Source organism: Sinocyclocheilus grahami, unplaced genomic scaffold, assembly GCF_001515645.1.
Source record: "Sinocyclocheilus grahami isolate Dianchi unplaced genomic scaffold, SAMN03320097.WGS_v1.1 scaffold238.1, whole genome shotgun sequence".
In the NCBI taxonomy this organism is placed as follows: Eukaryota; Metazoa; Chordata; class Actinopteri; order Cypriniformes; family Cyprinidae; genus Sinocyclocheilus; species Sinocyclocheilus grahami.
Window position 1 is genome coordinate 6,971 of NW_015505417.1, and position 15,213 is coordinate 22,183.

The following is a 15,213-nucleotide window of genomic DNA, read 5'->3' on the forward strand; positions in this document are numbered from 1 at the left end:
GCTGGGTCAAAACAACCCAACAGCTGGGGCAAAACAACCCAACAACTGGGTCAAAACAATCCAAACGCTGGGTCAAAACAACCCAATAGCTGGGTCAAAACAACCCAAACGCTGGGTCAAAACAATCCAATAGCTGGGTCAAAACAACCCAACCCCTGGGTCAAAACAACCCAACCGCTCGGTCAAAACAACCCAAACGCTGGGTCAAAACAACCCAACCGCTGGGTCAAAACAACCCAATAGCTGGGTTTGTCCCTTTTTAACCCAGCATTTTTTAGTGTAGATATTTGATTTTTTTTCCTTTAATTCTAGTAGTTAATGAGGTTTATTACTGTTGACAATGTAATAGGACATCAGTTTGTATATACATTCAAATTGGCTTCACAGACTGTGATGATGTTTCCACAGTTAATAACACTGTGAAAGTTTTTATACTTTAATAAAAAAAAAAATGAATGTGCATTTATAATGTTCTTTCGTACAGTATGATCACTGAAATCAATCTCCCATTTTTTTCTCATTTGGAAAGTCATAGAAATGCTATAGTGGAGGTTTTCTTTTGCTATTTTGCTAGTTTTTATTGACCCACTATGGCAGTCACTGTTTCTGAGAAATCCTGAAATGTAAAACAAGAGTTCACTGTGAATAAGACAGTATGTAATTTAGTAGTATATTATAATCTTCAGAAAATGATTTAGTGCTACAGCATACCAGTCAGCCTTATGATTAAAAGGTTATAACAAGGATATTATTAAACTAGCAGAACATGCTGTTGTATATCTGGGAGCTTTAAACTTCCTCATTAGAATTCATACTAGTCTTATGATCTCTAGTGAGAGATCTTGTCTTCTGTATTTTGGCATCTGAGTGTAACAGATTACTGAAAAAAAGTAGGACAGGAACTTGGTTTAAATTAGCAGTTTTTGTTCGGATGCAGATAGATAAGCAATGCCAGGTTTCCATCATACGTCAAAAAAATTAAACATAAGTTTGAATCGTTCAAAATAAGATATGCATTTACACTTTCATAAAAATGGTACAAAGCTGTCATTGGAGCAGTACCCTAAGGTGCAAAAGCTCAAAAGTAAAATTTTCACCCCTAAATGGTATATATTAGTACCTTAAAGGTACATAGATATAGATAGACCACGATATAGATAGGGTTTTCATATCATGCCAATTTTAAGAGTGATTTTTAAAATATGTGACCAAAAAATACTTAGTGTTCAAGTCTGAATACAACATATTTGTTCAGTCATCGCATATACATTCAGCTAATGTTGACCAGAGACTACTTTAGCACTAGCTGCTGACATAAATATCACTTTAAAAACACTTAAAAATACAGAGTAGCAAATTCTTTCAGCTTGAAGGCAGCGCTTTATAAATGAGTCCCTGGGCGTGTAGTTTGTTTGAGAACCTGTGAGGTGAACAGGAGTTTGCAGATGGCTTCATTCTGGTTTACTGAGTTTGTATGTTTCACAACAACTGTTTTAACAGACTCCTAAGACACTTAGCAAACATGACATGCCCAGTGTGGTTCAATTTTACACCTTTGTTTTTCTATATAGGTTGAACCTTATGTTACAAAGGGGAAAAGAGAGATACGTAACTTATGTACCACAAAAATAACAAAGGGCCGGTCTTTTGAAGTTCTGTGGATAGGAATGAAGATCGTATAATACAGAACATGGGAATTGTATAATGGGCGGGCCAGTATGAATAAGCAGCATTATGAACATAAAAAGGTACACTGATCAGTACAAGTACAGGCAAATAAAATGCCACCCCTTTATGAGGATGATCATTTGTAAAATGCACACCGAGTTTACATACACAAGCTATCATAAGAAAAGTGTTGATATGATTGCCATCATCCAGTTAAGTCAATATTTTGTCTTTTAAAAGTCAAATTTGTCCAAAAGTGTAATTTTGGGTCTTATTCAGAATATATACAGTACTGTATATATTAATTGATTAAAATAATAATATATAATATTTACATACAGTATATTCAGCATAAAATGTTTAACTTTAATATATGATCACATATCACTTTCATTTGTCCATGTGCAATACGAAATATGTATTTTAAATATTTATTTGCTCATGGACAAATTAAGGTAATATTTGATAAAGGTAATCCCATTTTTTTTCTTCTCAAAAATATGCTGATGATCATTTATATACGTATACCAGTGTTATTTTAGTATTATTTATAAACAATTATAGTTTTTATCTTTATGTTTTCAGTTTTCACTTTAATTTTATTTACATTTTAGTAATTTTGCTATGTGCTTTTGTAGCTTTTTTTTTTGTGCTTTTTTGTTTATTTTTATTTCAGTTTCAGTGCAGCATTTATGTCCAGTTAGTAATTATAGTGCTTCAACTTATTACAGTTAGTTGCCAATGCAACATTTCTCGTTTTCATTTACTTTACTTTTATTTCATCTAGAATTTTTATTTTTATTTATTTCAGATATCAAGAATGTTTTTAATAGTTTTAGGTTTAATTTCAGTTAAGGATAATAACTTAAGATATATACATCCTGCTTTTTTGGAAAAGTTTTAAGCAGAAAATAGATATTTAAAAAAATTCTGTTCATATAAAATGTGTGATTCTGACAGGTGGCAATATCAAATCAATGTGTCCTGGTTTAAGAGTTGTTACAGTAAAGGTTTATCTCCTGTTAAACCACACAGGCCGACAGATTGCGAACAAGTTCTGTAATTTACATAAGATATGTTACATAATTTAGCCAAGTGGGCGGAAATTAGGAAAATTGATACGTCCATAACACCTACTCATTCATTTAATGTGCCAAATGTCCTTTTGCAATAGAATAACAAACAGCCGCAAACATTATATTCAATGCTGTTGAAAGGACAGGTTTTTATGTCTTCTTTCTCCTTAAATACCCAGCACACAATGTTCTCAATGTGAGGAGAAAATGCTTATCATATTACCTATAGATTCAGCATCTAGATTTTACCGGCAGCGCTTAACATTTGATACACGGTCAGGACGGGCTGCAGGGAAGACATCCAAGAAGGCAGCCGGGGTGAACTTGATGAGAGACAGTCTAGAAACTACAGACGCATCCTAAATCACGTTTCATACCCTAAAACTGAGAGGATAGTTAGTGTTTCTATTGTGACAGTATCTTGGGAGGATCCTGTGTGAAATGTAGACAGTATACATTATACTACAATGAATCGTAGGGAAGGAAAGATTAGTTCGCCTCCAAAACATGAAAATAGTCATTTAGGCCTACTCATTCTAAACCTGTGTATTAGAAGATGGTTTTGAACAATGTTGGGATCCAAACAACACTGGACCCCACTGACTTTTATTGCATAGCTAAAGAACACACACATACACTATGACATCTTTTGGTTTTAGGAGGCTGAGATGCATTGATAACTTCAAAACATAAAATAATTTGGGGGTACATTTGCATACTGAGAACATTTACTGGAAGAGAAAACCACGGACAATGTATATGCAAAAACGTCAGCTACAGTTGAATTTTTTGTGTAGCTGTGTTTAAATGGACAGAACATTCTGCGATGCTTAATTTGCAGACTCATTTTAGGAAAAGTCTGCACTGTTCAGCATGATTTCCCAAAGACATGCATCTTTGAAAAACTTTTGCATTTTTGCTTTGAAATTTTAATGCATACTACAAAGTCTGTACTTTGTATACTTGTTTGCTTCGAGTGATTTTGCCAAGTATGTGAAAACTGTACTGACTGTAAAAGAAAAAGATGGCTGCAATTAGGTATCACAACTGAAAATTCAACATCAGAAAAAGTTATGTGTTGTTTCAAGTGTTTGTGCTTGACTTAAAAATGATAACTTTAGTTAACCTGGATATTTATTTCAACAATGTTTAAATTGTTAGAACTAACTGCAGCAGCATCTTTTACAGTGCATGAGATGTTTAATTGCTGATATAACGCAGATTTTATATACAGTACCATTTAAAAGTTTGGGGTCTGAGTAAGATTGCACCAAGGCTGCATTTGTTTGCTTGAAAATACAAAAAAAGCAGTAATATTACAGTTAAGCAACATTTCTTGTTATTAACAAATTTAAATATTTTTGTGGAAACCTTAAAGGCACAATATGTAAGATTTTTTTATTAAAATATCCAAAAACCACTAGAACAGTGTTATATATTTTGCTGACTTGTGTACGTACTTTATCTCAAATGTTTCGAAGAATGTTTAAATCCAGAGAAATAAGCGATTTTAACTAGTGACAAGGACCGTGTTTATAGTGTCATTGTGTCACCTGCCAATGACGTCAAACACCCTCGATTTCCGTTTTGTTTTGTCGAAAACATGGAAACACCAAAGACGCTTTAATATGTTGTGTGTTTTAATAGACAGGTGACGACCGCACAGAGTAGCATTATAACAGAACTTTCAAACGTATCTAGTATGATAAAACAGCGCTGCTTTACCAAGTGACAAGGACCGTGTTTATAGTGTCATTGTGTCACCTGCCAATGACGTCATACACCCTCGATTTCCGGTTTTGTTTTGTCGAAAACATGGAAACACCAAAGACGCTTTAATATGTTGTGTGTTTTAATAGACAGGTGACGACCGCACAGAGTAGCATTATAACAGAACTTTCAAACGTATCTAGTATGATAAAACAGCGCTGCTTTACCCCACATACGCACGACCGGAAGGAGCGGAAGCAGTCGACTGTGGCATAATAAAAGCTCCGCTGCTTTCGAGCCGTGTGTCGCGCTCGTTCAGCGGCCTCGTTTCGCTTCGACGGCTTTCAGCCTCACCCTGCTTCATTCTACTACATTAATAAATCATTAGCTCATCCATGAACATGATTTCTGCCCGAGTCCCGTCTGATTGCATCGGCTGTGGGGATGAAGACCACAACTCCCATGATTCCACACTACGCATTTGTCTCTTTTGTTTATTTTGAATACACGCCCTCTAGCAGCGAAAATTACATAATGTGCCTTTAATATAAAAAAAATGTCATTGTTCTTTGATGAATAGAAAATTTAAAAGAACAGCATTAAAAAAAGGCATTATAAATGCCTTTACTGTGACATTTAAACAATTTAATGCATCCTTGCTAAATAAATGTATTCATTAAAAAAATCGTACTGACCCTTACCTTTTGGAAGGTAGTGTGTACATCTAATATTGCTACAATAATACAAAATACAATCGTGTGAACTATGACCTGTGTTTTGGTCATGTGTTGAAGCAATGGCTACCTCCATCCGGAACCCTGTAGCTCAGGCTGACATACTGAGACACTTATCAGCAGTGCCTATGGAAATGTCATCACTAGTTACTGTGAAGGGAATTTTCCATTCGACTAACTTCCCTTTCCGAAGTTATCCTGATGAGGTCCCTGTGCCCAGGACACACTCACAAACAGTCTCACATTACGGAATTCAAAAATAGTATTTTTCACATGGAAAGCCGTTTGTAACTAGAGCATGAAGAGTTAATAAATATTCTTGAATTTCCCATTCTGTCAAATTTTAATATCTACATCAATAAACAGAACATTTGCATCTGGTTTGAAAAGGTTTTCTGTTCAGATTGAGTTTTATTCTACTTTACACTTACAATAAATACAAAGTTGGGAAAATAACGAAATAATCAAGTCTTGTTTTGCTGCACCAAAACATTTGTGATTTTATATATGTAATTTAAAGCTTAGGCATATGTATGGTGTCGCTACACCTACGTTTACAGTGGTAGAAGCAGCATTTCAGAACTCCTTATACAGAGTGACAGAAAACCAGCACACATTTATTTTACACTCCTTTGCTGGTCTGTGTTTCTTAGTAAACACAGCTGGTAGCATTGCAGTAGTCTATACAGTCATTGGTACAACTAATCTTTTTAATGTGTCCCATGCACAACCAAGCCATATTGTTCAATGTCTCAATGTCTTCAGCGGTTGAGAAAACCCAACACATTGGCTTTCAGTGGAGCAAACCAACTAATTGTTGCTCAGTTAGTCTGAGTTCACAGAAGTTGGTCTATGTAGTTGACCACAGCGATGGAAAGAAAAACAAAATCACAAATCTTAATTTAGAAACACCAGAAAAAAAAAAAAAACAAGTCGGTGTGAGCTGATCACTGGGGTCTTCTGTTGAAATTTCCCTACAGTGAGAAACAGAGGAAATATTAGATAACTTCTGTAAAATAAAATATTGTAAAAATAAAATACTAAAAAACTAATAAAAAAAACAAATATAGCAACCTACAAAAACTTATGAAACTTAAAACAGTTTATTTTAGCTATTCTCATTCATTTTTTGGTTGAACGTGATGTATTAAAAACTAAAACAGAAATAAAAGTAATAAAACTTCACAGACATTAAAAAACAAAAACAGCAAAATTACTAAAACTTTAAATGGAAAATATAAACTAAACAAAGGATTTCAATGACACTAAAATAATACTGTTTAAATGAAAAAATTAATATGAACTTAAGAAAAAACTACAATAAATATAAATATAATTAAAGCTGTAAATACCTTGAAAACATTACTTACAATGTGCAGATTAAGTCAAACTAATTGCAAATAATCACATGATAATATAATAATCACATAATAATATTGAGCATATATTTTGCTATAAAATATAACACAAATAATTAATACATGTAATAATGTAAATGTGATTTTGTAGCAGTGACTCTGACAGAAAAAGGAAATAAGTAGCAATGAGAATACAAACAGATGCCTTCTGTCACAGAGGTGAGTAAAAAAACTGAAATTGAATGATTTTTGAAATGAAAAGCCAGAAGACATACAGTTTAGTTTATTAGATCTGAATCCTTCTTCCACCCCCTCATACCTTACAAAAAAATGAAAATAAAAAAATTAACACAAACAAACACAGACAAAAAAAAAAGGCCTTTAAATTCCACCATTCCAGACAGAAGGTTAAAGTGTCATCAAGTGCATTTTAGGAATGAAAGCAGATCTTGAAAGAAAGAATTCCCCATGGACATGTGTAATCGAGAGAGAGAGAGAGAGCGACAGAGAGCGAGAGAGAGGCACCAGAAAACCCAAAAATTCGAGAAGAAGTTTAAGGACAGATTCTGTTCTCTTCACCAAAAGGAAAGATGATGATGTTTTGTGTGGGTGATTATAGGCTTAATTTTCACTGTTTCATCTAACAATCAGTAATATGCACATTTACAGTATCTGTCGATTAAACTAATGGCATTTACAGGCAACAAAAACATCCCTTTTATACATCAAATACACCAAATGAATGCTAAACATAATGAACATTAAAAAAAAAAATTATTCATACAGCACCCTTACAAAACTGAAGAAAGCTTTCCAATCAATAAGATCATTAGAAAGTAGGCCAGTATGCATGCATGTTGAAAAGGAAGGAAGGAAGCTAAAAGTGAAAGGGCGATAGTCTGGAGAGACCCAAAGCAAGGAAACACAGCATCAATAATGCTCTCCACATACATTTGTATATATTTGTCTCATATCATCAAGTTGTGCGGAGGGGCTGGTGTGGCCGCCCTGGGCTCTGGGAGGAGTGCCTGTGGATGCTCGTGGAATTATATTGTCATATGATTCCATCCGTTGCTACAGCCGAAAACAGTCCAAATAGACATGGAAGGTGAACACACAAATGCACAAAAACACTCTACAACACAGATATGTACATAAAGCTCTTTTGTGGACTTGTATTTTTTTGTTTGTGAACAGTGACGACAAGACTTGGTGGTTGTATGCATATTCAAATCAGTAGGAAAATATGTGCACTCACATTGACCACTCCTTTGGTGATGATGGCTAGTTCTGTCGGTTGGTAAACACAACTTCGGGGTTGGCCGTTATAGCCGCTGTATGGGGACACAGGCTTATTACCTGAGAAAACAATGTTAAAACAAAAAGGTTAGCTGTTTGGACTTGAGAACACCTTTGTGTGTGACAAACATGACATCCATATAGACACATGAGACAATAAAAATAACGCTCCTATATGCGATAAATGTGAATAAATAACCTATTTCCCCCTAAATAATAGTAGTTAAAAAAAATGCATTTCAGATTTGTTATGACTGTTATGTTGAAATCAAACTTAGATATTTAAATAAATACAGTTAACTAAAACTATATATAACACATATATATATATATATATATATATATATATATACACAAACCCAATTCCAAATATTGGCTCATTTTGGATTTCATGAGAGCTACACATTCCAAAAAAGTTGGGACAGGTTCTTGCAGAAAAATATGTGTTTTAAAAATGTAAAATGTAAAGTATATGTAAAAACGTATTGTGGTTTCCACAAAAATATTAAGTAGCACAACAGTTTTTTGACAATTATCAAATTATAAATGTTTCTTGAGAACCAATTCAGCATATTAGAAGACTGAAGACTGGAGTAATGGCTGCTGAACATGTATTTTACATTTTACTAATATTTCACAACATTAATGTTTTCAGTGTATTTTTGATCAAATAAATGCAGCTTTTATTAGAACAAGACACCTCTTTCAAAAAACAAACACATACTGACCCTAAAACTTTGATCGGTATTGTGTGCTATATGTATTAAATATATATATATATATATATATATTATTTAATACATATATTTGCTATAGAAAATCTCATATTTATTCTGCAATAATAAAACAATGATATGTTTCCAAGAAACTAGATATATGCCTTTCTTTTATCACAATCACTTAGCAAATATCTCAAGTTATCTTAACCACGATATTACGTGCGTTTAGATGGCATATGACAGAATGCGGTTTGATAAGACTGAATCGATGCAGTGAGGCAGAAATGTCCTCTCGCTCTGTGAAATACCCAACACTGATGATACTGTTGCCACACCTCAGTCTCCTTGGAGACATGCTAATGTAAACACACGCTTCAGGGTCTCCACAGAGAGTCAGATAGGAGTAGTGTGTGCTCCTATTGACTCATGTCAGGGTGGGAAAGGTCTTTCATTTCATTTCATCCTTCATTTACTAGTGAGATATGATTCCTGAACTTTCCAGCACTCCTTGTTCAAAACAAACAGAAGCATTCCTTTTACATCACAAAACCACAGCTGCTATGCAAATATTGATGAAGATGAGGAAACGTTATATGTATGGTACGCTATTGATAGAAGATTGAATAAATGTGACTGTTCTGTAAGTTATTGGTTGAGCAAACACAGTTGGATATTGTTGATCTACAATAGAAAGGCTTGACCCGAATGCGCAAATGCATGGAAGCTCTGGGTGCAAGTTCATGGACATCAAAAGGCAAAAGATATTTGCATGTTTGGCTGGAGGAAACAAGCAGGTGCAAAGACAAAGAGAGAAAGAGACATAGACAGGGACAGACAGATAGTGAGAAGACAGGGAGAGAGAGAGGAAGAGAGGACGGATGAACTGCGTGTTGAGTGCGGTACGATCAGATATTAGACTGAGTGGATTCAAACATCAGCATATCAAATTCAGGTGTGTAAGCAGCAGTTATCTGTGAAATTCAGCCCTGTTTCCAGCATGTTCTGCAGCTTTGTCCTCTCTCAAAGTCACACGCTCCCTCTCCTCTCAGTGCATGTTAACACAAACAGATATATTGGGTTTCTGGAGTATATAATTAGCACATTTAGTTTAATTCAGAATCACTGCATGGAGCTTTTGAAACAGCACAAATAAACGGTGCAAAGTTACATTGCTGTATACAACGTCCAAGACGTTTTAGATCCATAATAGTAATTAATTAGAGTTAGGAATTCAGAATTCATTCTTTAAAACGGAATGATTTTCATGATGTTTGGGTCCATTTACATGTTCTGGAACATTTCCACCCAGCAATAGAGCCTACAATATTTACATGAAACGTTAAAACAGAAACTTCTACCTATAGAATCCTGATTTCAGACATTGTTTTATTACGAAATATTTCAGAACGGATTCCAAATGAAACATATACTTCTCAGCGTATCCACAAGTGGTGCTGTAGTGGCTGTCAGCATAAACTGTTTTTCTCTTACAGGTCAACTACAGTACTTCCACAGTGAAGAAATACTTGTTTACAATTAGCTATCTGGCTATTTATGCTGAATATGAAAAACTGCACAGATATATAAAGGTAACTTCAGGATTTCACAAAGCAAAGGTTATTGCTTTCGGAGGTGGATGCTGCGGTTTGGGAACGCAGTCGTTTAACAGTTCTGGGAGGCAATTATACAGAAATACTTTGATGACAGACTTTGCTCGGGTATTTCCGAATGACCATATAACAACATTTCAGATGCCGTGGAACAAGATCGGTCCGCTGGTTAGTCAGGATTTGCCGTCCCATAGCGCAAAGTCACATGACTTTTTTTGATGCGCTTGGAGGATATTATTCGCAAAATGCATTTCTATCTCCCATTATTCGCATTAACCCTTTTTTGCACAAGTCAAAAACCACCTCAAGCGAGCGTAAAAACTTTTTTGCGAATTAAGCAATTTTTATTCGAAATTCAGCGTTTCCATCTCTCGATTCTGATGCGATACTTCAAAATGCGCATAAAAGCAGGGTGATGGAAACCCAGCTACTGTTTCCACAAAAATATAAAGCGACACAAATGTTTTCAACATTTATAATAATAAATGTTTGTTAAGCACCAAAGGATATTAGCATATTAGAATGATTTCTGAAGGATCATGTGACACTGAAGACTGGAGTAATGCCTGCTGAAGATTCAGCTTTGCCACCACAGGAAAAATTTACATTTGAAAATATTTTAAAATACAAAACAGTTATTTTACTTTTTTGTAATATATTGCTATTGTACTGTATTTTTAATCAAATAAATGCAGTATTGGTTAGCACAATATTTAAGGTTTTAAAAACATTAAAAAACGGCTTTTGAACGGTAGTGTCCACATTTTGGCATATGCAATTCCATTAACACTGTTAAAAACTGGATAAAAATATTTATTTAAAATAAAAATATTATCTGGTTCCAATCAGCCTAATCAGACTGATGCTCATAAAAACACACTTATATTTCCCGATAACAATATGGAAACAGAAATATTATGGATCCCCAATACACCTCAAGCGAGCGTAAAAACTTTTTTGCGAATTAAGCAATTTTTATTCGAAATTCAGCGTTTCCATCTCTCGATTCTGATGCGATACTTCAAAATGCGCATAAAAGCAGGGTGATGGAAACCCAGCTACTGTTTCCACAAAAATATAAAGCGACACAAATGTTTTCAACATTTATAATAATAAATGTTTGTTAAGCACCAAAGGATATTAGCATATTAGAATGATTTCTGAAGGATCATGTGACACTGAAGACTGGAGTAATGCCTGCTGAAGATTCAGCTTTGCCACCACAGGAAAAATTTACATTTGAAAATATTTTAAAATACAAAACAGTTATTTTACTTTTTTGTAATATATTGCTATTGTACTGTATTTTTAATCAAATAAATGCAGTATTGGTTAGCACAATATTTAAGGTTTTAAAAACATTAAAAAACGGCTTTTGAACGGTAGTGTCCACATTTTGGCATATGCAATTCCATTAACACTGTTAAAAACTGGATAAAAATATTTATTTAAAATAAAAATATTATCTGGTTCCAATCAGCCTAATCAGACTGATGCTCATAAAAACACACTTATATTTCCCGATAACAATATGGAAACAGAAATATTATGGATCCCCAATAAAAAATAACTTGTAAAGTAAGATAACTTCAAAGCAAAGATGATAAGGTTAAGAAGAACACAAAGTAAAAACTCAAAAGCTTGCATTTACCTGCAGTGGGCTCGTCCATAGAGAAGGCCTTATTCTCCATATATATGCTCTGTGCACTTTGCTCCTTCAGAATGTTCTCGTACCCTCTGCTGGGGTACAGATTTTCCTCAACAGCTGCAGCTGCATCTTCATCTTCCTCACTCAGGCTACACACCGCCGGCACCGTGTGGAGCAGCAGAAACACCCAAGCGTTTGACACCAATGCTATAGCCAATGTGGGGTCATCCCACGTCGGCCCACCGTGCTTTGCGTTCCCGTAAACAAACATGAGAATCCACGCCACCCAGATGCCCACCGAAAGCAGTCCTAAGACCAGGATGAAGGCTCCATCTTTGCGCCAACGCTTGTGCTTACCTGCCAATATGGGTACGGATGCCACCACGACAGCCAATAGTAGGTTTAGAACATAAATGAGCGCCATGACAAAATCCTGGTTTTCGATATTACAGGGAATAGCGGTAGCAGTAGCCAGAATTCCAGTGATGTTAGTTGGGTATCGTACAATAGTAATGATTAGCCATTCGGTGTTGATGACAACTTCTACCAGCCAGAGTCCCAGAGCTCCCAAGCACCAAACCCAACCTCTGGGCGCTGAGTTCCTCCTGGCCAGTATGTTCAACCTGATGGCGTGCATGAGAAGGCAAGAGAAGCAACCGGCGAACAGCACACCGAAAAGAAAGCGGCGTGACGTGCAGGTAGCGAAGTTTCTTCCAACGATGAAGGCGAATGTGAGGGCGAACAGTCCAAATGTGAAGATGAGGAAGCCTGCGTGAAGCCCCATTGAACTGCGCCACTTCTTGTCAGTGATGAAAGGAAGGCTGGCTAGCAGCACGATCAGAAGAATCAGGGTCGCCACCAAACCAGCAGCTGCAAACGCCTCAACTACAACACCCCAGACTGCAGTCAGGTCACACAGGCTGAAATACAAGGAGCCCACATTATCTCCACAGCCCCTGGGGATCGAAGTCTGGGCCAGTGATCCAGGAACGACACAAAGAGCGATGAAGAGCAGAAGATGAAAACGTTTGGAGGTGAGGTGATCCATGTTTCTAAGAGAGAAAAGCAAGAATTAAGAGTTACAAGATACTGAGTGATATTAGCTCAAAATCCTGGTGTGGATCTCAAAAAGTGTGGACTCTCTAGACTTTGTGCATGCAAAATTACTTTGGACATTGCGATGATTATGGGCAACAGGATTACATAACTTAAATCAAGATTTAAGTTACACAACCATTCCAAAGTCAGTAAGAAATGTCTCTTGAGCACCAAATTAGCATATTAGAATGATTTCTGAAGGATCATGTGACACTTAAGACTGAAGTAACAATGTTGAAAATTCAGCTTTGAAATCACAGAAATAAATGCATTTTAAACATATTAAAACAGAAAAAAGCTTAAAAATTGTAATAGTATTTTACAATATTAGTGTTTTTACTGTATTTGATCAAATAAATCTTACCCACTTTATACTTTTAAATGGCAGTGTATGTAACCTATGATATTTTACAGTTACATTTAATATAGATTTGTTCCAAATTCATGCTCTCACTGCTTTTTAAGAATATTTCTGCCTATTTGGAGAAAAAAAAATGTTGGGTTCATCTTACAGTAGACTCAACCTTACAGTTGAACTTTAATATGCTTTTTTTTGTAAAATATCTTAATGTTTTCTTTAATTGTTATTAATTATAGTGAATATCTTCAATCATGTGTTGTGATATGGCAGTAAACAGACTGATTTAACTCTCACAAACCTAAAGTGTACATCATTCTACAGGTTCCTGGTTCATTCTGAATCAGACATTTTCCAAAAGAATGAATCATTTAATGAGGAATTCAGTTATGAACTCAGTCACTCTAAAATGATTCACTACCTGAATGGGTCTTATTCATCTAGTGTGACCGCACCTTAAGAGCAGACATTAATCATAAGGAGAAGAAATTTCTACACTTGGAGCTTATCCAGATTTGTCTGTTAATCATTAATTGGACTTTTAAAGAATATTGATTTTCTTAGTTCCACTTTCAAAACTTTGAAGAGAGTGAATCAGTGGAAAAATATACAAAATGACAAATGGACCATAAAGAGCTCTTCGAAACCTTGAAGTTTAATTTACTACTTAGTAAGAAAGATTAAAAACACCACTTACATTTTCTATTGTGTTATAAAGATTAACCACAATTAACTGAATTCCAATGAATTGTAACCACAATCTCATTACAACCTAGAAGTGAGACTGTTACCAAATGATAAGACAATTCATTGTTAACAGGTTGTGTCTGTTTGATCACATTATACTGATTTCATTACTTAATCGATACTTTCCCTCAGGAATCAAGAGTACTCTTTCAGGAACTGCTACAGTACAGTTTGTGCTTTACTGAAGCCAGTCGCTTTCATATTCGACGGATAAAGACTACTTATATTAGTACATAAACTTCTATTTGTTCAACTCTTGCACTGGAAGAACTCTCTTTGAAAATCACAACTTTAACAGAGACATACAATGTAAAAGGTGGCTGAACTGATGAACACCATGCAGGGCCTTAAAAATAAACATAACATGAACTCAATGTCTGCGAGTTGTTCACCTGCTGGATGTTTAAAACTCCCTCTAGGGTTCTAATGTTCTGGTTTTAGCCAAGCTCCAGCAGAGGATTACAGTTTATGAGTGTTACGTTTCTTACAATCTACCATGTTAACAATATCAATTTATGACACAATCAACAAGCATTATATTATTTCAAGTTCAAAAATAAAATAAGGGGAGGGCTCTTCATTTCCAAGCCTTTTAAAGAGGCCATATGATGCGATTTCAATTTTTCCTTTCTCTTTGGAGTGTTACAAGCTCTTGGTGTATAAAGAAGATCTGTAAAGTTGCAAAGACTAAAGTCTCAAATCCAAAGAGATATTCTTTATAAAAGTAAAGAGTCAACCACGCCTACCTAAAACGGCTCGTTCTAACACGCCCCCACATGTCTACGTCACTATGTGGGAAGATTTTCATAACGCCGCCCAAATGTTCACGCAAAGAAAGAAGGCGTGACTTTTATTCTCGCTGTAGTATTGTTGCCGCCGCCGCCATGTCGTGAAGGCGCTGTGTTTCGTTGTGAAAGCGAAACTACTTTATTTGGTCTTCCAAAAGAGGACACGACTAGAAATCAGTGGTTAAGTTGTATTTGCAACACTGTTTCAGAACACTTCAACCAAAATATTCAGATGAGTCCAGCGCATTTTATGGAGGACTGTTTCCTGATCCTGGGAGAGTAGACTACAATGCCGGCTGTTCTGACTCACAGACTGTAAGTACGTTTAAAGGATTTGCCACTGACGATTCAAACGCGAGTTTTGAGCAGTGTAGAGTAGCGTTTGTAGTTTGTCATTTCT

The 15,213-nt window shown here is 35.4% G+C and overlaps 1 protein-coding gene across 3 annotated transcripts in view; it reads right to left on the reverse strand.

Moving 5' to 3' along the window:
• Nucleotides 1-5,911: 5,911 nt before the first annotated feature.
• LOC107597821 (G-protein coupled receptor family C group 5 member C-like) overlaps nucleotides 5,912-15,213 on the reverse strand; it is a 10,743-nt gene continuing 1,441 nt past the window's right edge. Inside the window, exons 2-6 of one of the 3 annotated variants that reach the window (XM_016289011.1) lie at nucleotides 11,826-12,874; nucleotides 7,805-7,905; nucleotides 7,498-7,620; nucleotides 6,822-6,865; nucleotides 5,912-6,162 (exon numbers count right to left, since the gene is read on the reverse strand). In XM_016289011.1, coding sequence (XP_016144497.1) covers nucleotides 6,860-6,865; nucleotides 7,498-7,620; nucleotides 7,805-7,905; nucleotides 11,826-12,870 — 1,275 coding nt within the window. In that variant the 5' untranslated portion in view covers nucleotides 12,871-12,874 and the 3' untranslated portion in view covers nucleotides 5,912-6,162; nucleotides 6,822-6,859. The remainder of the gene's footprint in view (nucleotides 6,163-6,821; nucleotides 6,866-7,497; nucleotides 7,621-7,804; nucleotides 7,906-11,825; nucleotides 12,875-15,213) is intronic. The other 2 variants (XM_016289010.1, XM_016289013.1) reach the window with 2 other exon arrangements.